This window comes from Notamacropus eugenii, chromosome 2 (assembly GCF_028372415.1).
Source record: "Notamacropus eugenii isolate mMacEug1 chromosome 2, mMacEug1.pri_v2, whole genome shotgun sequence".
Lineage (NCBI taxonomy): Eukaryota > Metazoa > Chordata > Mammalia > Diprotodontia > Macropodidae > Notamacropus > Notamacropus eugenii.
In genome coordinates, this window is record NC_092873.1 from 261,167,171 (window position 1) to 261,192,126 (window position 24,956).

At 39.2% G+C, this 24,956-nt stretch overlaps 1 protein-coding gene across 1 annotated transcript; it reads right to left on the reverse strand.

Moving 5' to 3' along the window:
* Positions 1 to 13,066: 13,066 nt before the first annotated feature.
* PRR18 (proline rich 18) lies at positions 13,067 to 19,933 on the reverse strand. Its single transcript, XM_072643854.1, has one exon. It carries the CDS (start codon positions 19,519 to 19,521, stop codon positions 18,442 to 18,444), a length of 1,080 nt encoding a protein of 359 aa, XP_072499955.1. The 5' UTR covers positions 19,522 to 19,933; the 3' UTR covers positions 13,067 to 18,441.
* Between the last annotated feature and the right edge of the window lie 5,023 nt (positions 19,934 to 24,956).

Sequence of the window (24,956 nt, forward strand, 5' to 3'; positions counted from 1 at the left end):
GAGCACCTTTTGTGTAAGTGTCTGAGGCCAGATTTGAATTCAGGTCCTCCTGACTTCAGGTCCAGCATTCTATACACTGTGCTGCTATGTTAATAAGTAATGAATAACTTGAAAGGCAACTTTTGGCATAATGTACAAGTTCACATGGAGGATACAATGATAATCCTTAAGGCTTACAAACACTTTCCTTATAGCACTATTATGTAGAGAGTATAAACATGATTATCCTTATTACGTACAGGAAGAAACTGAGATTTAAAGAGGCTTGTGGGCATATAGCTAGCAGATGTCAGAACTGGGACTCAAACCTATGCCTCCTCATTCCAACTTCAATGCTTTTTCCACTGTACCTAATTAATCTAATTATCGTAGGCATCCCAAGACAGTAGACCAAGGGCTGGACTCGGTGTTGGGAACTCAGGTTTGAATCTTGCTTCGGACACTTCCTAGCTTTGTTATCCTGTGTAAACCAATGAAATTCTATCAGCCTCAATTTCCTTCCTTGTGAAAGGGGCAATAAAAACATTACCCTCACAGAGTTGTTGAGAGGATCCAATGATATAATATACGTAAAACACTTTAAAAACCTTAAAGAGAGATATAAAGTTAGCTACTAATAACTAACCTTAATAAATAATATTATTATTAATTACCTCATAATTAAGTTCCAACTATGGGAAATTTATTTTCCTTAATACTTATGTATCCTTACTGCTATCAATGTTAAAATGTAATGGGCAATACCTTAGTTTTTTTGCTTTAAGGATCTATGATGTCATTTCAGTAGAGGCAGTAAGATTATAAAGAATGCTGAAGGCTTACCATCATAATGATTGGGTTCAGATGTCAGTTTACTGTGTTTCTCTCAGAGATTGCTTTCCTACTTTGAGTCTGTTTCTTCATTTCCAGGAATAGCGATACTTGTGTTAGACTTGTGTTAGTAATCTTAGGATTTCTGTGAGGAAAGCACTTTATAATCCTACTACTACTAATATTAACTGTTATTAAATACATTCATACTCTCTTATCTGACACAGAGTAAGACTCCATTTACACTTTGATGGTTTTAATGAGAGCCTGTGCTACGGCCAAGAAAAATTCTGGCAGCAAATAAATCTAAACTTAGTCAGGCTTGCCTTGCTATGGACATGAAGTCTTTTGTTAGGCCTATAATAGAACCTTTACAGCTTTGTGAACCCTTGCTTGTGGAAGGAAATAACTCTTGAAACTATGGTTAAGGAGAAATTTGTGAAATAAGCAAGAGATAGCAGTGATCATAAAAGTTAAAACAGACAATTTCAATCACATAAAATTAAAAAGCTTTTACTCAAAAGCAAGGCAGGTCAAATAAAAAGATAAATCATTCATTTAGGGAAAATAGCTGCATCAAATATATCTGCTAGAAGTCTGATATCAAACTTTTACAGAGAATTAACAGAAATATAAGATCGAGTATCGTTGTCCAGTAGATAAGTGGTCAAAGGATAATAATAGTTTTCAAAAGAAACATTTCAAACCATTAACAACTGTGTAAAAAAAGCCTTAAAAATCATCAATTATAATTAAATATACATTAAAATAACTCTGAGACCTTATTTCATTCCCCTCAAATTAGAAAACAGTAAAAGATGGAAATAGTCAATTTTGGAGGGTCTACAAGAAGACAGGCACACTAATACACTATTGATGGGATGATTAATTGGTACAACTATTCTGAAAAAATTTGAATTTTGCAAGAAAAGTCACTAAATAGTTCATGCCTTTTGATCTAGCAATTCCTATGTTGGGCACATACCCCAAGGACAGATTGAAAGGCCCTCTATATGTAATAGGAATGCTTGTGGTAGTTAAAAATCTGGAAACAAAGTAGGTACCATTAAATTGTGAGTGGCTGAACAAATTATTGTGTGTTAATGTAATGTAATACTATGTCATTGTAAGAAACAATGGAGAGGCATCTTGATAGTGAATTGAGAGCCAGCCTTGGAATCAGTAAGAGCTGGGATCAAGTTCCACTTTTGACACATGAGAAACTCAAAGATACATAAGAAGGCTTGTATGACCTGATACAGATCAGAAAGAGCAGACCCAGGAGGACCATAGTCATAATGACTAAAACAATGTACACAAAATATACACAATATACATAAAAGTCAGTTAAACTCAGATTAATTTGATTGACTAATCTTTGTCCCAAAGAATACCTCTTTTCTGTGGAGAAATAGGAGGTAAGTCAAGAATGTTGTACACACTGTCAAATACCATCGCTTGGTTTTGCTTAGCTGTTTGATTTGTTGTTATTTAATAAGGGAGGGTTCGATTAGGGAAGGGAAGATGCTATATTGGAAAATGATCACAATATGAAAACAAAAGGAAATCAACAAAACATTTTTTTATTGCCACGCAAAAAATGACATATTTGGAACACAAATCCCATTCTTCTGATGACAAGTACAGCAATCTTTCCACTATGCTACATTAATCACTATTATTCCTCAACTTATCTTTTTCCATTGCCTTCCACATTCTTCTTCTTTCCCATTTCCCAGATTCCAGAAAAAAATATTGAATTGGGTTTTAATTATTTCATTTTAATAGATAGATGAATAAATGCAATCAGTTATGGAACTCATTCTTGAATGTAAGGTCATGTTCTCTATAATACTAATTGCAAATGAATCAAGTCACAGAAAAGTGATTGTTTCTGAAATCTTTAACTCAATTGTTCAGCTCCTCACTATAATGTTATAATGTCCTCAGTGTTCTCATTCATCTGGCTGAGTCCCATGATTAGAAACCTCATCTGTGATTTTATAGGATGGTAAAGGAAAGCACCCATTTATGGTTATCAGCTGGACACCGATTTAGAGCCAAAGGCATTTAATCCAACCCATCCGTGCTATCCTAGTTTCCTTCTTCTTCAGAGTATAGATGGAAGAGATCTCAGTGTTCCTCTTACCCAACCACCTCATTTTACAGAAGAGGAAAATGAGTACCAGGGAAGAAATCTGACTTGCCAAAGGTCATGCTCTGTCTCCTTTAATAATTTATCATCCTCGTCCTGAATCCATCAGATTCTGTCCTTGAGCCCCCTCTATTTTCTTCCTTGGTAATATCATCCATTCTCATGATTTCAACAACTTTCTCAATACAGATGACTCATAGAACTATTACTTCAGCCTTGATCTATTATCTAAGTTCTGTACACACAGTTGCAGTTGCATCTAGGAGATGTTCTTCCAGATGAGCCGTTGTCACCTTGAAGTCTACATGTCTAAAACTAAGTTCAGTATCTTCAACTTTGTTATTTCTTCCGTTAGCACCACTATGACTCAGACTCTCATGTTTTAAAATGTGTTGCTATTATTGATTCTTTCCTCTGTCACCTCTCAAATCTAAGCTGTCACCATTTTTTGTTGATCCTACCTTCATAAAACATCTTGCTGGACCTAAAATACTTCCAAAGGACTCATGATGCAAAATGCCATCCACATCCAGCGAAAGAGCTATGGAGTCAGAACATAGAATGAAGCGGACTGTTTTCTCTTTTGTTATGTTTGCTTTTGTTTAGTTTTACTCATGCTTTCTCTCATTCGTTATAATTCTTCTATGCAACATGACTAATGTGAAAATGTATTTACTAAGAATGTAACTGTAAAGCCCATATAAGATTGCTACCATCTTGGGGAGGAAGGGAGAGAAAGAGGGAGAAAGTGTAAAACTTATGGAAGTGATTGTCGAAAACTGAAAACAAATAAATAAATAATTTTGAAAAAATAGAACATCTTGCTGCTACCACCTTAATACAAATAGGTTCTAATTACCACCAGCCTGGAGTATTTCAATAATAATAATAGCTTCCATTTAATATAGTGTCTACTATATGCCAGGCAGTGTGCTAGGCATTTTACAAATATTTGCTCTCATTTGATTCTCCCAACAACCCTGGAAGGTAGGCTCTATTATTATCTTCATTTTATAGTTGAAGAAACTGAGACAAATGGATATTAAGTGGCTTGCCCATTTCTGAGGCTGGATTTGAACTCATGCTTTCCTAACTCCAGGTCCAATGTTCTATCCACTGTGCCACCTAGTGGCTTGCCAATTACATTATAATGGGTTTTTCCACCTCTATGCTGCTGCCAGATATGTATTGCTTCCTTACATATCTAGTCACCCTCAGTAGTCCTCAGTACACACCTACTGCCCACCCAGCAAAATTCAGATTTATCTACCTAAGATTTAAGGCTTTTCCACCCATTCAGTCCTATCTCATGCTATTCTCCTCCATATAATATTTGTTTCAGATAAACTGAATTATTCTCTGTCCCCTAAATATCCTCACTATTTTTCCTCCATACCTGAGTTTGCCCTGTTCCCTTTAACTAGAACATCATTCCTCCATCCCTGATGAATTTCTACTTCTTCTAAAAAGCTTGCTTTATAATGCCATCTTTCATGAAGTCTTCTTATATCTCTGATTAGTAACTATTTTCCACCTTCAGACCTTCATCAAGTCACTTATAGTCAATCATTGCCATCTGTCTTTCCTTATTTCTCTCCTTTCTGGATGCTTCCCTGTCTTTTCTGGGAATCAGTTTCCTTAACTGCAAAATAAAAGGGTCAGACTAACAGATGATCTTGGCACAGTGACAAAACCATTGATTTTAGTCATAGGATTTGAGTTCAAAATCTGCCTTTTCAGGTTCTACAGTGAATGATCCTTAGATCACAAAGTATTGCCATAACTGCAACACATGTAAAAACCTGAGTCCAGATGAGATTGTGAAATATACCAGTGGTGGTAAATGATGATTTAGGGTTTGTTCTAGGAAAGATATAAAAGTGATGAAATTTATCCTTAATCAGGCCCCTTTCCTCCATCCTGGATCCCTACTCCTCTTCTACTCACCCTTCTGACTGATTCGCCATGACCATTATGTCCCAACCTTGCTTTCAGTTAGTTATAAAACAATCCTTAATTCCGAAGAAAGTCAAAGACAGAAAGATCCCAATTCACCAAAATACTCATGGCAGCACTTTGTATGATAGTAATGAGTTTTAACCAAAGTAGATGCCCATTGACTGGGGAATGACTAAATGAATCATTTGACTAGAAAGGTTTATCACCAAAGTCCTTGTCACTGTCAAATGCTTTAATTTCAGCAACTGATACAATTTTTATCAGTGGAAATGACATTAAAGAATGGGTTTTAGCACCCACTCTGCTGCTGTTTCCTAAGAACTATTAAGTGCTGAACCATCTGACTTGCAGCTGAAACCTATATGTGCAATATCCCCCATTAGAAAGAGCTCCTTAAAAGCAGGGACAGTTTTATTCTTCTATTTGTATCATCAGTGTTTTGCACACAGTAAGTGCTTAATAAATGCTTTATTGGTTCATAAGAAATAGTAAATATGAAGAATTCACAGAAGCCTGTTGTTGTTTAGTCATTTTTCAGTTGTGTCTGACTCTTTGTGACCCCATTTGGGGTTTTCTTGGTGAAGATACTGAAGGGACTTGCCATTTCCTTCTCAAGCTCATTTTATAGATGAGGAGACTGAGGCAAACAAGGTTAAGTGACTTGCCCAGGGTCACATAGCTAGTAAGTGTCTGAAAACAGATTTGAACTCAGGAAAAGGAATCTTTCTGACTCCAGGCCCAGCACTCTCTACTGTGCTACCTAGTCATCCAAAGAAGCCTATGAATACTTAAATGAACTGATGTATAGTAAAACAAGCAGAAACTAGAAAATACACGCAATAGCAATGCAAATAGAAAGAACAAAACAAAAAAAAACCCCTGAAAATTGTGCATTTACAATGACTAGAATTAATTCTTTGGAAAAAAAAGATTTGAAAATGTACCTCCAGACCTTCTTTGTCAAGATGAGAGACTGTGTATGTGAAATGTTGTATTCACTGTTAGGTACAATTGGTATGACTGATTTTTGCTGAACTGCTTTTTATTTCTTCTTTTTTTTTCTATTACAGGAGATGGTTGCTGGGTTTGGGGCTGGAGAGTGAACTCTACCTTGATACTTTTAACTAGATTCTGGTGTTATTAGTTCAAATTTAGAGCTCCCATGAGTCCTTGGTCCTTTATTTTGAGGACCCTTATTATCCAAGAGGATAATAGTGATTCAGAGGTAGACATATCTTTATTAAAAATAAATAAAAGATCTACAATATTCTCAGATACAAACATGATTTAAATATAAGATCAATAAAAATATTTTATATAAAATTAATCCATCTTAAAATACCACCTGACGACTGGCTTAATGATATCTGTACTCTAAGCACAGTGCCTGATACATAATAGATAGTACAGAAATGCTTATTCCTAGAACACTTGACTTTCAAATACAAAAATCAAGAGAAACATGAAAAGGTAACAACAAAGAGAAATCATAAAGGACTTAGTAAAGTTGAACTGTTTACATTCCTACATGGAAAGATGATATTTGTAACTCATGAGACCTTTCTCAATATTAGTGTAGTTGGAGGGAATATAGATAGATAGATAGATAGATAGATAGATAGATAGATAGATAGATAGATAGATAGATAGATAGATAGATAGAGCGAGCACAGGGTGAGTTGAATATGAAGAGATTATATCTAAAAAATAAAATTAAGGGGTGAGAGAGGAATGAACTGGGAGACTGAGAAAGGGAGAGGTAGAATTGGATCAGTTATCTCATATGAAAGAGGCAAGAAAAAGCTTTTACAATGGAGGGGAAGAGGAAGGTAGTGAGAGGAAATGAATGAACCTTATTCTCACTGGATTTGGCTTAAGGAAGGAGTAACACACACACTCAGTTGGATGTGGAAATCTATCTTACCCTATAGGAAAGCGGGGAGGAAAAGGATAAGAGACGGAGTGATGATAGAAGAGAGGGCAAATGGGGGGTGGGGGGTAATCAGAAGAAAACACTTTTGAGGAAGGACAGGGTCAAAGGAGAGAATAGAATAAATGAGGGATGGGCTAGAATTGAGGGAAATATAGTTAGCCTTTCACAACATCTCTGTTATGGAAGTGTTTTGCATGACTCCACATGTATAACAGAAAGAAAGAAAGAGAAAGAAAGAAAGAAAGAAATCAAGAAAAAGAAAGGAAGGAAGGAAAAGAAAAGAAGAAATGTTTATTCCTTTCCCTTTCCTCCCTTCCCTCCTGCCCCTTCCCTCTTCCTCAACAATCTCTAGACCCAAAGGAATAAAGCTAAAAAGGTGGAGTAAAAGGTGAAAGGACTGACAATTTGGAGGTATAGAGCCACCATTTCCTGTAGAGGCTGGTCCTCATTCTAGTGCCAGGCTCTTGGAGAGAGGTATAAATATGGGAGGGGTAAATGTTAGACTTCTGTCTTTCTCCCTCCTCTTAACTGCATATAGCTGTCTTATCCATGTCTCAAGATAGTACTCCCAAGGGTGCCTCCAAATGCTCTTCTGCTGTTGTTGTTTCATTCCACAGTACCTTATTGAGGTGACCTATGGGTGACTGTCCATGACACCATCCTTCAAAACTACTCTTCCTCTATTTGGAAGAGTGAAAAAATAATGTATCATTCCACCACCAAAAAGTTGGCCAACCATAGTTTAGAACCTTCTAATTTGATGTTTCTTCTAGTGGTATAAATCCAAATCCTGGACTTCCAGGCACATAGCCCTCATTTTGAGGCTCCTAATTATCTTCAGGGGTAGTTATGTGCATACCTCAATATCATCCTGGGGAGACATTGGAGGGCTGAATTATTTAGATGCTAAGGTTATCTATATCTTCGCAGATCCCTAGTGATCTAAACAGTTGAATTAGTCTATCTATCTGGGTATTCTTTCATTGATAATGGCAACTACTTGTTTAAAAACCCTGTACATGCAAAAGGATGATGCTAATACCTACAGGGGGTATGTCTAAGCCCTTATGCCTTATGATCATTGATTTATAGCTAACAGTGTTAGGCAAAGTTGCTAAACATATTTTCAGTGCCTCTCTACCTAATTTTTTGCCAAACTGAATTGTAGATTCCAACATGTTCTTTCATATTGATGGAAAGTTTCCAGCTAACCAGAATGATAAGTGCTAGCCAAAACAATTTGTGTGCCCAGACTCTCAGTCTTCAAAATTGCCAGCAATGTCTTCTTTCATCTTCCCCTCTTCTGTCATCTATCTGACATCCCCTCACATTGATCACCCTGCACAAGCACTAGTGTACCTAGCCCAGTACTCTGAGGCACAAAGAAAAAGGCTGAATGAATGGGTAGAGAAAGCTCAAAGCCTCAAAAGGTTTGCTGGCCACAAATGCCTCTGAATGCTAAGAACAGATCTTTAAAAAGGAAGGAAAAAGATTTTGTCTCCTGGGGAAAAATAAGTGTTGGAATTGAGAAATTTGGGACCCTGGGAGACCTTGGCACATTGTTAGAATATATTGTTGAGTTGTTTTTCAGTCATGTCTGACTCCATTTGGGGTTTTCTTGCCATTTTTCTTTGATTCATTTCACAAATTAGGAAACTGAGGCAGAGTTAAGTGCTTGTCCAGGGTCACACAGCTAGTGTCTAAAGCCAGATTTGAACTCAGCAAGATGTCTTCCTGACTTCAGGCCTGGCACTCCTTGTACCACCTAGGTACAGATAACAGAAGGGAGAACATGACCCAAATACACAGGAGAGCTAAGGGAAATGAAAAATAGGAAAGGATAACAAATAACATAAAAAAGACCAGTGAAAGCCACAAGAATTCTAAATGATGGTAAATAGTAGACAGCGGGAAAGAGAAACTTCATAGAATACTGAGATAAAGCAAAGGAAGAATCAGTACAACACACTGACCAAAAAAAAAAAAAAGGCCCCAAACTATCACAAAGATGGAGAAAGAGGCCAAATACAAAGAATACCAAGAGTGGGGGTGGGAGAATAAATCAAGAGAGTAATTGAGAAGAGAAAACCAAACAGAATCATAGGCATCACACTTTTTAATACTGTTATTGTTGTTGCTGTGTTCGTCCTTCGTTGTCCAAGAAGACCATGCCATCAGAGACATGATGACATGACTTGCACTTGACTTTGTTTTGAGTGAGGGAGGGCTGTGCAGGTCACCAGCCTCACTTTCTCCTCTTGAGGCATCTGGGTCCAATGACCAGATATTCATCAGGATGACTGGAGATGACCCAGGATGCACTGGGAGACCTTGGTCCGTTTAGGGCAAGTTCTAATGCAGGTACTCACTTAGAGTGTGCATTCATTGAATAGATCTGTTTAAGAAGTAACCAGGGGGTGGCCCCTTTAATGAGACAAAGAAAAAGGCTGGTAGGGAAACAGCAACAGTTACTATTGATAATCCTACAAATGAAAGAAAGATGAAGGAAAAGCCAGTACAAGGTCCCTCCCATGCATGTAAGTCATAAGGTAACACAGATTCTTAGGACAACTATCATCTGGACCAAGTCTTGCATTTTCTAGATAAGAAAACTGTAACCAGGAGGTGAATTTACTTGCTCGAAGTCCTGTAGCTAGAAAACAGCTCCCCAGATTTGATCTCAGACTCTAGATCCAGTACACTTGACTTTTAGATTGTAAGTGTTTTTGTAGGTCACTATCACTGTCTTCTCTCTATGTGTCCTTAATTAATTTCTTCACATCTCTCAAACAAACTACATCTTGAGACCATTGGTCAGCCTTAGTACCTGTGTCTTACAGCCTTCTAAAATTCAGGCAGGGCTTCCATAGGACATATCTGACCCTGGGGGCTGATTCAAAAAGGTAAAAAATTTTTTTGCTCATTGCCCCCATGTCAAGTTTACTCCAGGGAAATTTCCAAAGATAGCTTTTGTCTAGGTTCTCTTAAATGTGGGTAACAGGGTCTTCAGTTCCCATATAAGCATTCAAAACCTTAAAGCACAATATAAATGTCAGGTATCCCAACCAGGTCTTTATCTCAAAGACATCACAAAAAGGACTTACATGCACAAAAATGTTTTAAACAGCTCTTTTTGTAGTGGCAAAAAAATTGGAAATTGAGGGGATGTCTATCAGTTGGGGAATGGCTGAACAAGTTGTGGTATATGATTGTGAGGGAATACTATGGTGCTACAAGAAACGATGAGCAAGATGCTCTCAGAAAAATCTGGAAAGAATTACATGAACAGATGCAAAGTGAAATGAGCAGAACCAGGAGAACACTGTACACAGTGACAGAAATATTGTACAGTGATCAACTGTGAATGACTTAACTATTCTCAGCAATACAATGATCTAAAACAATTATAAAGGACTTATGATGGAAAATGCTATCTACCTCCAGATAAAGACCTGATGATGGAGTCATACTGTTTTCATTTACTTTAAATTTTTTCATGGTTTTTTTTTCCTTTTCGTCTGTTTCTTCTTTTACAACTGTGACTAATATGGAAATATATTTTACATGATTGTACATATATAACCTGTATAAAATTGCTTACTATTTTAAGAGGAGGGAAGGAAAGTGAGAGGGAAAGATATGGAACTCAAAATTTTGTAAAAATGAATACTAAAAATTATCTTTAGATCAAAAAATTGATTTAATTAAAAAATAAAAAAGTTAGGTCTCGTTAAAATATAGGATGCGCTATGCCAATGGTAAAACACCACACAGGCAAGCCAGTTGCTTTTGGCAGTACCAATAGCTAGTATCTGGTATTTTTAGTGGTATTTCACAAGCATGCATAATGCTCTGCCAAGCTTAATGAAGAAATACCCAAGTAGGTCTAGATCATGATCAACATCTTAGAAGGAGATCCTAGAGTCATCCTTGGTAATCTAGGTATCTAATCTTGGTCTAATCTTGGTAATCCCTTTCACTGTTGTACACTAGGTTTAATTTTCAGTCAAGGAAATATTAGTTTCTAAAACTCTGAAAAACTCTGGGTGGATCCACATTAATTTTCCCCTTAATACTGCCAGACATTTTAGATGAAAAGATTGTTTTCATTATTTTATTAATAACTTCTAGCCATTAAAATTCGTATGTAAAAATTAAAATTATAAATGTCAATTCAATAAACACTCATTAAATACTATGTGCAAGGCCTTGGTAACACAGACACACAAACAGAAAAAAATCCCTACCTTCCAGGTACTTACATTCTACTGGGATGATATGACACATTCACAAATAAGTAGCGGAAGGAAAATTGAGGGAGGAGAGAGAACAAATATTAGTTTGCAGTGAGAGAAGGAGTCAGGAAAAGGTGAGATCACACCTGCCTTGCACCTTAAAGCAAAAGGAGGATTCCAGGATAAAGATTATGAGATTCTATGATTCTCTTTGTGAGTCAATGGAGGCAGTAGATTAAGCATGAAGTGTGGAAAACAGCATAGTAATTCAGTTGAGTCTGTGAAGAATCATAAGAAATAAAGCTGGAAAAGTAGATGGGAACCAAGTTGTGGAGGGTTAAGGAACTTGCTTTTATTCTATAAGCAATGGGGAGGCACATGGTCAGAGCTGTGTGTTAGACTTTTTCGGAAGCTTTGTGGAGAAAGGATTATGGTGGCAGCTGTGTGGAGGACTGATTAGAAAGAGTAGGCACCAAGATGGGGTCCTTTTCTCATAGCTTGTAATGTTTTTTTAATTCATACTAAAAATTTGTCTTAAACTTGCAAAACCTTTTCAAAATGCAAAAGGTTTATCATTCTATTTTGTTGATGTTAAATATGAAATATAATTATTTATTTGGTTTTTAGAACATGTCAGATCTGTAAAGATCTCCAGGCTTATTGGAAATATGAGAAAAGAAGAGTATGTTGAGTCAGTCCCATACTGAGGAAATCCAATTTTCCAACAAAATGGTAAGCAACTTGAGAGCAAGGACCATGTCTTATTCTGTGATTTACATATCTAGCACATGTCTGAGAATTAGAGAACTCAATAGATACTTACCGATTGATTGGAGAACTGGAGAACTTGGAGGACCCTTATTTCATCACTTTGATAGATCTATGATCTGTGATCTCATAGAAAGAAATCCCCATTAATGATGCACCTTCTCATTTTGTGCAGTTCTTGTGAATGTCCTTCCATAAATCTTTTCTAGACAATTGACCCAATGTGCTCCAGAGTTTCTAATGTGCTCTCCATATACTAAAATTTCCAGGTTACCTGTGTAGTACCCAGGTTTTCCATAGAAAATCCCTCGAATGTTGCTTTGCAGCTGACTCAACTCTTTTTCTGATCATACATTTCACTGACAGTTTTTTAAACATTTTTTGTGTGCAAATCATTAGTGATAATATACTTCAGCCTTCTCTTGCCCAGCACACATCTCTTCACTATCTTCTTGTCTCATTTACAGTTTTGATTCTTAAGAGACTGTGGTGGTCTATGATTCACAAAGTTATACTACCACCAGACTACTGAGCTTGAGTATAGCTGGCCAGTTGCTGTTTCTGCCCTTTGGGTTTTGCTGTATCTATCCTCCATTAGATGAAAACATTCACAAGGGCAGGAGAGTATCACCTACTACTATAATACTGTCTCCAGTATCCACGGCAATGTTTATTCAATAATGCAGATGCCGGTTTTTTTGGAAGGGAGTTGGTGGCCTTAGAGACAAAATAATGGAAAAATGCACTCATAGATGGCATAAAAAAAAGAGGGGAAAATTTTTATTTTTAGCCATTATCTCCCTGGTTTCTGCCTTAAAGAGGCATCTTTAGAAGACTATAAATTAGAGAAAGGCTGTTGATCTGCATCAGTGAAGGATATTTCCACAATGGGAGTTCTCTACTCTGATGAAATCACAAATATAGACCAAAAATCCCAACAATATCCTAGGACACCTTTTAGTCATTTGAAAACAGATGGGAGTCTGAGCTCATCTTGAAATCTTAAAGGTCAAAGGAACTAACCTTCCTTTCTTTGAAATGGCAACCAAAGAAATTCACAGTCTTTTAAAATCCTTCTGTTGGCTTCCATTTGTTCTACAAAATGCCTAGGGCCAGACTGGAGGGTTATATTTAAATTTTTGAGGCTGCAAAGTCATATATAACAATCATAGGAAATATCATATTTCTCAAAGAAATGAGACCATATTACATGTTCATTTTAATGGGAAAATAATCCCTGTGTACAATAAATGCCAACAGCATATTCAAAGACTTTTATAGTTAGGCATTGTGATAGTCAAAGTCAGGTACTAAACAATCCTGTAAATTCCCTGACCATACAACATGGCTGAAACTGAATCTGAAATGTTAAATGTAGCTTTGGGAGCAGGAAAGAGTGATACAGCAGCCTATATGCTGACTTCTGTGCATCCAGTTTTCTGTTAATGACTTTACATGGAAGAGAGATCCCATCATTATATAACTTGTCATATCTCAGATTCAGTTATACTCTAGGCCAAATCATGCTTCCCGTGTATACAGAATACATTGCGTTCATCCTTCGTTGCTGAAGAAGACCATGCCATCAGAGACATGATGACATGACTTGCACTTGACTTTGTTTTGAGTGAGGGAGGGCTGTGCAGGTCACCAGCCTCACTTATCCTCCAGAGCCATCTGAATCCAGTGACCAGATATTTATCAGGATGACTGGAGATAGATGCTTATCAACTATAACTATGTCACTTTTTAAAATTGTACTAAGAGCTGATTTTGCTATCATATTTTAAGGTTTACAAAACACTTTACATTATTTTATTTGATCCTGATAATCTCCCCGAGACAGATACAACAAATATAAATTTCTCAGTCTCATTTACCTTCCAGTAACCAATTAGGTGGCATAATGGACAGCTGTGTGATGAAGAGGATGGAGCACCGACCCTCATCTTTGTGAATTCAAATTCAGTCTCAGACACTTAGTAGATGTGTGGCCCTGAGCAAGACATTTGACCCTGTTCGCCTCAGTTTCCTTATCTTAAAAATGAGCTGGAGAAGGAAATGGCAAACTACTCCAGTACCTTGGCTAAGAAAACTCCAAATGAGGTCATGAAGAGTCAGACATGACTGAAACAATTGAACAAGTGGCATAATGGATAGGGAGCTGGATTTAGAATTAGGAAGACCTATGTTTGAATCCTGCCTCATTTATTAGCTGTGTGATCCTGGACAAGTCACTTAACCTCTCTCAGGCTCAATTTCCCTCATTTGTAAAATGAGGATAATAGCATAGAATCCCCAGGGTTATTTTAAGGATCACATGAGAAGATATTTGGAAAGTGCTTTGCAATGCTTAAAGCAGTATTATGCTTACTATCAGTAGCAAACAGTAAGCAATTAACCTGTCTATATTAAGGAAAAGGAAATGGAATAAGCATTTAAGTACTTACTGTGTGCTAGGTATGGTGCTAAGTGTTTTACAAATATTATCTCATTTGACCTTCACAACTTTCCTGTGAGGTAGATGCTTTTATTAACCGCATTTTACAGTTGAGGTAACTGAAGCAAAAGGAAATTAAATGACTTGCCTAGGGTCACACTGCTAATAAGTGTCTACCGCAGGATTTGAAGTCAGTTTTTCCTGACTTGGAGCCAGCACTCTATCCACTGTACCACCTAACTGCTTCTAAGTTCCTTTATTAAGTGCCTACTATATACTAGGCACTGTGCTAATTGCTCAGGATACAAAGAAAGGGGGAAACACTATTCCTTCTTTTCAGGAACTTACAGCTTAATAGGGAAAGACAAAACTCAAGCAACTACGTACAAACAAGATACAGACAGTAAAAAAAATTGAGGGTTGTATCCATTTTACAGATGGGAAAACAGAGTAGCAGTATAACGCCAGGGAAATAACACTAAATTGGGCATCAAAGAACTGGGCTGCAAATCTCTGCTCTACTACTTGACCTTTGGTCTCAGTTTCCTTATCTGTAAAATGAAAAGCTTGAACAAAATAGCCTGAGAGGTGCCTCTCAGATCTGGATCTATGATCCTAGGCTCTCATGGTGTCTTACCCATAGTCCCACAGCCAGGAAATATCAAAGGTAGGATTCCAACCCTGGTCTTCTTGGTTTCAAATACAGCAAACACTCCTCCCCACACTGTACTTTTTTTTTAACCCAGTGAGCAACTAGTCTAAATGTAGGTGCTAGTCTCATCTCCTGACAATAGTATGCTTAAAAAAGTTTCAGTAGAATGACATTACTATTTTGTACATAGAAAATGTCCACTGCAGAAATCAAAGCACCTTAGAGATATCCCTCCTCTTAATTTTCAACATTTTTTGGAAATTAACCTAGAAATTTTTATTTAGAAATGAGCCTATGATTCAGAAGGAGGGATCTAAAAATCTCTCAATAGTCCAGGAATGTCTAGAAGTAGACTCTTAGTGATAGACACTTTTTTTTCCTATTGTGACCCACTGAACCACAAAGGGTAAAAATAAATACAGAAAGGTCATCTAGTCTAGTCCAAATACCCTTAGTTTACCAATGAGGATATTGGTAAAGTTACAAAGTAACAAATTTACAAAGTTACACATCCAGTTACAACACTAAAAGCCAGGTCTCCTGAATCCCAGAATGCCAAAATTCTCTTTATACCACATTATTTCTAAAGCATCACTTAAGTAAAAAGTAATCCGATTTAATTAGTTTACTGTTGTCTTTTTTAAAAGACAGGACTACAGTATAAAACTTTCTAAATACTTGCTTCTAAAAATAAAAATGGTAAAGAACAAAGATCATTGGATGGAAAAGCAGAAAACATAGGCTTGAGTCTCAGGTCCACAACTTTTTAGCAGTATAACCATGGATAAAACTAATTTAATCTCCCTGATTCTCATTTTACACATTTGTAAAATGAGAATGATATAAAAATTTCACTTCCTGCCTCAGCAGGTTGTTGTAGAGAATCAATGAGATAATGTAAACAAACGCTTTGTAACTATGCTTTGCTATACAGATGTGTCACTGTTATTGTTCAACAAGGAGAATATATGCCCACATTTGAATTTGATATCTTGAATTGTTCAGGGGGTGAAAGAGAAGAAAAGGGGAAATAATGTGTATGTGGGAAGAACAGGAAAGAGAAAGAAACAGAAAAAAACCACCATAACATGCAAGAATACACACAGAGGAAGATACAGAAACAGACAGACAGAAGAGGTAAAGAGACACAGACTCACACAGAAAATCAACCTCACAAAAGTAAGTCAGGAGACTGCTGTTTGTACCTTTTACTATTACATTTTTACAACTATCAGCATTAATGGAACATTACCTACTGACACCTGCTGAACTTTTGTATAAAATGAAGGCGATCCTGGATCTGAACCACAGCACAGAGGTTTCGTATCCCAAAACGATATGATCCACTCCTTCCTAACATGGCCCTTAGGCTCTAGGCTGTTTTCCTCCTCAAGTACAGTAGTTGTGAAAATATATATTTGTTTGTTTGAGCTACCATTGCTTTTAATAGTTAAAGATCTTGATTTGAATGCTGAATTTGCTCCAGGTCTATTGAAACAGGCATTTTAGAAAAGAAACTTCTTGTGTCTTCTCTCTTACCCAAGCTAGATATCCTTCACATTGTATTTGCAACATAACCTGAAACTGTCCAATTGAGAATGGTTTTATTTTCAACAGGCCTGGACCTCATTTTCACAGGCAATGGACCTACAGAACCTAGCAGGTGGTTGATCTAATTCACTGTTAATTTAATTTTTCATATTTTATGTCTAATACTATTTGGATCTGATCTCCTATCTTGAAAGACCAAAGGAAAGATCCCTCCAGCAATATTTTTTAAGTTCAAAAAAATAAAAAATCTTTAACTCTAATTTAAAACACAGAGAAGGCTTACAAACATTATTTTTAAAAAGGATATGAAACTAGTTACTTTTGAAGTTTTATAAATGAGTCAGATGTTGAAGAAAAACATTCTGTTAGGCTTATATTATTCAGGCTTTATCTGAGAATCCACATTTTATTGCCCTTTCAATTTTGAAGTTGTGTACTAAAATGCTCCAAAAAATGTATGTATATATATACATATATATGCATACATACACATGTATATGCATATATACAGGTATATATTACACATAAATCTCCAGTTGGAAACTGAGACTATATGGTCATTGAAACACAAAACTATTTAACCATTTATTCAAATAATAAATAGAAATGTTCTTTTTGAATGTTATATACAAATGTACAAAGCCACTATGATATTTACACAGTCCTTAAAAATACTAAAAACACATACACAATGCTTCCCTCCCTCCCACCCCTAATTCATTCTCCAAATAAACTGCTCCACCAGACCAGAACATTTTGTCCTGTGTCCTGGTACAGCTGAGTGCATTTTTTCCTACCCCATTTGGTTACCCTTTCCCCCTAATACAAAAGATATTTTGTGAGTACTTCCAATAGAGACTATGGTCTTAACAAAAGCTGACCCCTCTTCCCCCTCCCTCCTGAGTCCAGTGCTTGAAAACAATTCCAGTAACTGTGTTTCAGGAAAGACGTGTGTGTGCACAGCATACAAAAAAGACAGCTAAGAGGAGAGAACAAAGCAGATGATGAATCACCTGTTGTATGTCAACAAAGTAACACATCCGTTAAAGCACTCGTTTACCATAGTCTATCTACTATTTCCCGGGGTTATATCCTTGTTCCCATCAGAGGTGGATTTGCCTTTGAATTTCCAGGATCTCTAATGCCTCCCCACCTTCATCTTTCCAGTTTTTGGTGAAAAACAAAATCTAGATGCATCAGATGTAAAGAGATTCAGCACCAGCTATCCTATCCGATTCACCCAAGTCCAGCAACAGGCTTCTCGGAAGAGGAAGAAATAAAAATGTCATTCAGAGCCAGCTTTCAGTTACCTAAGTACCTCTCACATGCAGACTGCTCCCAGATCTCTCCCAGAAACTACTGACTCTTAAAATCTGGCTTCAGCACAGGGCTTTATTTAAATGCTCTATATGAAACATAAACTGGAATCACAAACCGGACTCCAAGGGTTAGTTTCGGAGAGGTTGCATGTTTCTTTTCAATCCTTCTAGTTTCTGGTCTCTAGGCAAGAAGCACTGGGATGTGTAAATGAAGCTTTGTGGTGGGGTTTCAAGGCATTTTGTGGACCCTGCTGATTTTTAACCCCAGGAATAGCAAAAAAAAAGGAATAATGAGCTCCACAGCGCAGGAAGACTGGTGTAGAAGGCTAATGCCAAGAGCCAGCTATTCAAAAGATGAAGGAAAGGGAATGAATCTATGTCTGGAAAAATAAGTGGGCAGAGGATTGCTACTGCTGCCACCTTGGGTTGGGGGTTATGTGTACATGGTGTATGAATAGTAAGAGGCCTGGTAACGGGGTTGCAGGATTAGGAAGAACACTGGGATAAAGAAGTTTTAGTCCCTGTGAGGCATACCTGTGGGCTTTAACCCTCAAACCCCACACTTATTCAAAAACAGGGAAACAAGGCCTGAGGGGAGCATCTGTCTCTTGCTAGTGCCTCAGAGGGTGCCCAGGTGGGGCAGGGTCTCCAACTTCTCAGCCCTGTCTCTGGTGGCTGCAGCATTCTCCACACCCCGTAACCATTCAGTACATTTTCTCACCAGGCCCTCATCCACTGCCTCTGCTTCCTCCTCATATTCTACGTCATCATACTTATGGTGCTCATTCAGGAGAGATATCTTCAGCAAGGTCCGTAAGTCTCCACTCCCCAGGTGCCCTCCTCTGGAGGTGGTGGATAGGGGTTGCGTGGCACCAGAAAGAAGTTGGGGTTGGGACTGTGTGGGGCGGCGACTAGTGCTCCCAAAGCCACCAACCGGGTTGCTACCAGCGCCGCTAATGGCAATGCCTTTACGTTGGCCTGAGGTGGTACCCACGGCTCCTGCTTTGCCTCGGGGGCAAGAGGCTAAGAGGCGTTTGGTGTCTGCAGCTGGTGAAGGGAAGGGTCTACGTTGCCGTGCTAGCAACTGCTTCTCCAGGTTGCGCCTCTGGATCACCAAAATTGCCTCTGGGGTCAGGCTCAAAGAGAATCTCACAGCCTCCTCCTCCCCACTGCCGGTGCCAGCCCCTGGCCCTGGCACAGAGGACCCACCAGCTGCCAGGCTCTCACAGGAGTGGGCTAGCCCAGGCACAGTGCAGGTGGCAGGGAGAAGCGGGCGGGTTGGTGGGGAGGTGGTCGCAGTGGCAGGAGCTAAGGGTTGCTGAGTGGGGCGTAGTGAGGGCTGTGGCTGAGTTCTGCTGGCTGGTGGGCCTGGAGTTCTCCTAGCCAGTTGTCTCTTCAGTGTTGCCGATGGCCAAGAGCTAGAGAGGAGCATCTCTGGCTTTTCAGAGGGCCGTTTCTTCTTTTCCCCTCCAGCTGTGGGTGCAAGGGAACCTGGGACCGGAGGGGCATGCACAGCGGTCTTCCTCTGGGTCGCGGGCTTCTTTGGCAGCTCCCGGGGAGCAGTAGCACTGACAGTGGAAGGTGTCGGAACCCCGGGGACCTGCTGCTGCTGCTGCTGCTGCTGCTGCTGCTGCTGCTGCTGCTGCTGCTGCTGCTGCTGCTGCTGCTGCTGCTGCTGCTGCATCGGTGGAAAAGGCATGTTTGCTGCTGGGCTGCTGCAATATGCAAAGGAGGGGTCCCTTTCTTAGTCAGTAGTGCAAAGGAGGAAGAAAGGTCTCTCCAGGCGGATTCCTGAAGAGCATCGCAGTCCTCTCCATCTGTTGCTGAGACTTCCTGCCTGTCTTTCCTTCCCTTCCCTCCCTCTCTATCCAACAGCAGCTCTTTAGATCCTCAGTTGCCCAGGGGCGAGCCCAGGTACTGCAAGCAAGAGGGGGAGCAGCCCTCCCAGGCAAATCCGTGGTTCCGGAGCCTCATTGGTGGCAGAGGCTTCGATTCCCGTGGGAAAGCTCAACCAGGGCACCCGGCTGGCAGGGAGAAAGTGTCACCTCTCTCTGCCTAGCTCAGGCTGAATGAGACGCACTGAGATGGGCTGGCAAGAGGAAGAGGAGGAGGGAGGAGAAAAGAGGGGGAGGAGGAGAGAGGGAGAGGAGGGGAAAAGGGAGGAGGGAAAGGGGGAAAGGAGGGGAGGGGAAGAAGGAGGAGGAGCCCCGAATACGAGTGTTGGGAAAAGGATTAAGCACCCAGAAGTCCTGGTGTTGTATTTGGCCGCTCACATGAACAGAACTGTTGAATGCATACCAGCCACCCGGATGGTGGGAGAAGGCGTGCAGGAGTAGGATAAAATACAAGCCAAAAGCCCCAAGGAGAAAATATTGGGAGAGTAAGGCCACTGCTCTTCACAGCCAAAGCTAATGACGAAGCCATGACAGAGAAGGGTGGGAGGGACCCTTAGAAAGGCCGGGCTCTGTTCCTGGGTTCTCTAATGAGTCCTTGCGTGTTTTCCTCCCTAATTACCCAAGATCTTGAAAAAGGTGGGAGGGGAGGTACTGCCAAATAAGCTGCTACTGCATCAGAGTGTGGTGCCATTGGAGAAAAAAATAAAGGAAGTTTTATATGGTTTGCGCTTTATTGGAGTAATAACGTGGGAGGAAATATTCAATCTGAGTAATTAACCTTTTGAATCCACTTTTATATTCAAATCATTTCATTATTTCAATGCATCAGCATCAATGCATGGCAAAAAATAGTCTAGTTCTTTCTGTTGCTGTAATTAAAGATAAAGCATTTATTAATCACCGAGTACCAATCAGGCTGAAGGGAAAGCACTGAATTGGAGTCAGAGATCTAGGTTCAAATCCTGACTTTGCCACTTGCTGTCTGTGTGAACTTAGCACAGTGCCTGGCACATAGTAGTTCATTAATAAATGTTGACTGATTGAGGGACCTTGGGCAAGTCTCTTATCCTCTCTGGACCTCGAGTTTCTTCATCTGTAAAATGAGGGGTTGGACTTGATGACCTCTAATCTGGAATCCTACATACTCTTATCCATATGACTGTTCAGCATCATACTTGTATTGAATACCTACAATGTGCAAAATGAAGTAGACTGAATAGTGAGGGTAATGGAGCCCACAGGACCACTATAAGGAAAGCAGATTGTAAAAAAGAGAGTTGTTCACTTCCCTTATCTCTGTACAGAGGTCAGAGACTATGGGTTCAGAACACTGCATATGTGGGCAGACAGAATGTCCGAAGGTTTAGTTTCATTATTTCTTTGTTACAATTTAGTGCAATATTGGGGGAAGGGCGTGCTATAAGATAATGACTGACTGAAGAGAAAAGGCATTATAGGCTTCTTGGGTTTGTTTTTTTTTTTTAAGTGACCTGAGTCTGTGATTTCACCAGTTTGGGGGATTTCCCAATATGGAAATTCCCTCCACCAATACAAATGAACAGCTCCTATGTGACTTAAAATCTTAGAGGGCTAGATTGTGTCTTGAGGGAGCACTGGGAAGTTGAATGCTTTGCCCCTGGTCACGTGACTAAAAAGAACTAGGATTTGAACCTAGGACTTCCCAACGCCAAAGCTCATCATCTGTCCTCTACAGTCTATACTACTCTGTCCCTCATCATTATTATGTTATGAGATAAAATCTTGCTTGGAGTTTACAATGAAGTTGTAGGAACGCAAGTTATGTGAGAAAACAGAACGATTACTCAACCTTGCATTAATGACTTCAAAATGATAGGCAAGGTAAAACCATGTAATTAGGCCATGGGTTAGGAGGCAGCCATTGGAGAGAACATGGAGATAGAAATCTATATATGGAGTGCAGCCATGCCTTGTGTTAAAGACATAAAAGGTGTGGCTATGACTGGCCCAGTGCCTGGCACATCAGAAGGTCTCAATATTTGTTAAACAAATACTGTGGAGTTGATTTTAGGTGAGGGGAGGTATTATTGAGAGAAGCTGGAAATTTTTAGGAGCTGAAGTCAAGTCATCCATGAACATGTTGAAGTCACATAGGATGGTATTATGGAAAAAAAGAGGCACGATGTTTCACTCATGTATTTGTATCCCCAGTGCCTAGAACAGCACCTGGCACATCATAAGAGCTTAATAAATGATTTTTGGATTGTTGAACCAGGTGGTTTAAAGCATTCAATATATATTTAAAAGTACCTACTATGTGCCAAGCACTGTGCTAAATGTTGGGAATGGAGAGATAAAAATGAAAGTCCCAACTTTCAAGGGGTTTACAGGGAAGGAAATGTATGTGTGTATGTATATACATGTATATGCATATATGTACGCATGTATACATGCATCTACACGTAGATGTATATACACATATGCATTTCTATGTGTGCACACATACATCGAAGATACCTACAAGGTAGATTCAAGATAATTTGAGAAGCGAAGGCAGCTAGGGAGGATCTGGAATGACTTTCTGCATAAGATAAGAGCTTCGGCATGACAGACAGCTAGTGCAAATGCCCAGACAACAGACGAACCATTCTGCGTAACAGGCAACGAATCTCTGGGCCATATCATAGTAATAGCTAACATTTACATAGTGCTATGTGGGAGACACTGTGCTAAGCACTTTACAGCTATTATCTCATTTGATCCCCACGATAACCCTGCCAGGTAGCTGCTATTATTATCCCCATTTTACAGTGAGAAACTGAGGCAAACAGGGTTAAAGGGACTTGTACAGGGTCCTACAGCTAGCAAGCGTCTGAGGCCAAGTTTGAACTTAAGCCTTCCTGACTCCAGGCTGGTGCTCTATCCACTGCACCATGTAGCTGCTCAATAGCCAACAGTGAGAGTGATTAAGACAGAAGGAAATGGATGACAAAGGCTTCAGCTGAGAAGATGCTGAGATTGGTGGCTTAATAGACTGAAAATGACAGTGGAGAGAACCCAGGGCACCCCCTCCACTGCCACTCCCTCCCTTTCCATGAAGGTTAGCAAGTGTTACTTTCAAGGTGGGGGAAAGACTGCATGGCAGTGGTATCTGCTGGAGCAAGGAGGCAGAGAGAATTTAGAAACAGGTTTAAGACAAAGGGAAAAATGAAATGGGGTGGGGGCAATAGAGGAGAAGGGGGGAGTCATCAAGGAGATGTAACAGAGGTAGAACAAGAGAGAACTCGTTAATAGATGCATATGTGCATGCACACACACATAATAAATGTCTTGTCTAAAAAAGTAAATTATAAACTACTTAAGTACAGAAGTCACATTCCCTTACTTAGTATTCATTCTGAATAGGGAAGGCCTGGAAAATTGGAGGCAGGGAAAATTCTTACAATAATGGATAACGGGTTCCCTTCCATCAATATATTTTCTTCCTCTACCTTATATTTCTTTGTAGGGGCTGAACAAATATGATGGTTCAGGTAGGGGCAGTAGCAGGGGATTATAAAGATTGGAACACAATAGGAGGAAGAAAGAATTAAGGGTATGGTCTCTGAGGAGCTACCGGGGTCTGCTGAGAAGTACACTCATATGCATCAACCTCCCCCTCATCCTTCTCCTCATCCCCCAGAATCTAGAAGAATCTTTCCTTCCTCTTGCACTCAGAAAAGAGACAGCCACTACAAAGGGTTTCTAGCATCTCCAGCTGTTAGGAGGGTTTAGGAGTCTGAGCAGAGGTGACAGTGGGTCTCTTCACTGGCCTGTCTGTGCAAAAGGTTTCCTAGAGGTGGCAGTATAAACCATTGACCACTGATGCTGATACTCAGAACCCTTCATCCAGGGTCAGATCTAAACTACAAACGATAGATAGCACGTAGGGAAAAAAAAAAAGACAAAAAGACCAGGGTTTAAAGTTAGGAGCAAACCATAGGAGTTGAGTTTCTTCCTCTTTGTAACTGCATTTGAATGCAACTTGTGACAAGCCCCATTACAGAGACTCACTAAAAGAATGTTCAGATAATAAAATTTCCTTCTTGCAGAGGCTAAGAGGAGAATTTAAATGAACCGGAAACAAGAAAGATGGCTGAATTTAACTATTATTCTGCAAGATTGTGAAGCAGAACAAGTACTATATCCAAGAAGCAACCAGAAAAGTGGTAACCATTTCTTTCATTGAAAGGGAGGAAGTAAATAGCTGATACTAGATTACTTTATAAATTAGCCTGAGTTTTAGAGGCACATTTCTTGTGTAACTGTCTAGGGCAAAAACTGACTCATAAAATATGCTATTTATTTTCATCCTGAGATCAGTAAATTAAATATCGAAATAAAAGGACTTGGTTTCTGCCCAGATCTACCAACTTTTCAGGAAAATCCCAATGTGGAAATTCCACCTAATGGATATACCTGAAATTCTTCGGTAATTTATAATCTTATAGAGTAGCCTAGGGACACCAAGAGTACTGTAAATTTGCCCACAGTTAGACAACTAGTAATTTCAGTGGGAGGACTTGAATTCAACTCTTTATAACTCCAAGGTCTGCCTATCTATCCATTACACCACCCTCCCTCTCATCTAAAAGGTATCATTTGGAAAATAAATTTATTTTTCATTTTGTCCTCTACTGTTTTTTGACATGATATAGGTTTCAAATCTCCCTTCTTTAATAGAACTATTTTTTAAAATCACTACAAGTTATTCAGAATAAGTTTGCATTCTATCACAAATTAAGTGAAGTTTATAATAATAAGTTAACATGAATATAGCACTGTGCCAAGTGCTACAATTTTTATCTCATTGGATCCTCCCAACAAACATAGGAGATAGGCGTGTATCTATCTATTGTACTGCCTATCTGCAGCTGTTGTTCATCCTTCATTTTTGAATAGGGCCAATGACAATGAATGCCTTGACTTGCTCATGAACTGGATTTAAGTGAGGCAGAATTGGCACAGTCAGTACCTCTTTCTCTTCCAGAGTCAGTGGCAAGACAAAAGTCAGGATGACCTGGCTTTCAGTGGATGACCTTGGTGTCTTTGATGTCGGACCAAGCTCTAAGCTCTCCACAGAGCCATTGGAACAAAATGTTCTCATGGGCCCTTTCCTCTGGGGGAAGTCTTTACATACTTAGGGTAGACATCCCCTAACATACCAACAGGTTTGAGACCTGTCAGTTACCTTCAATTTGGTTTAGCATGTCTGCCAAAA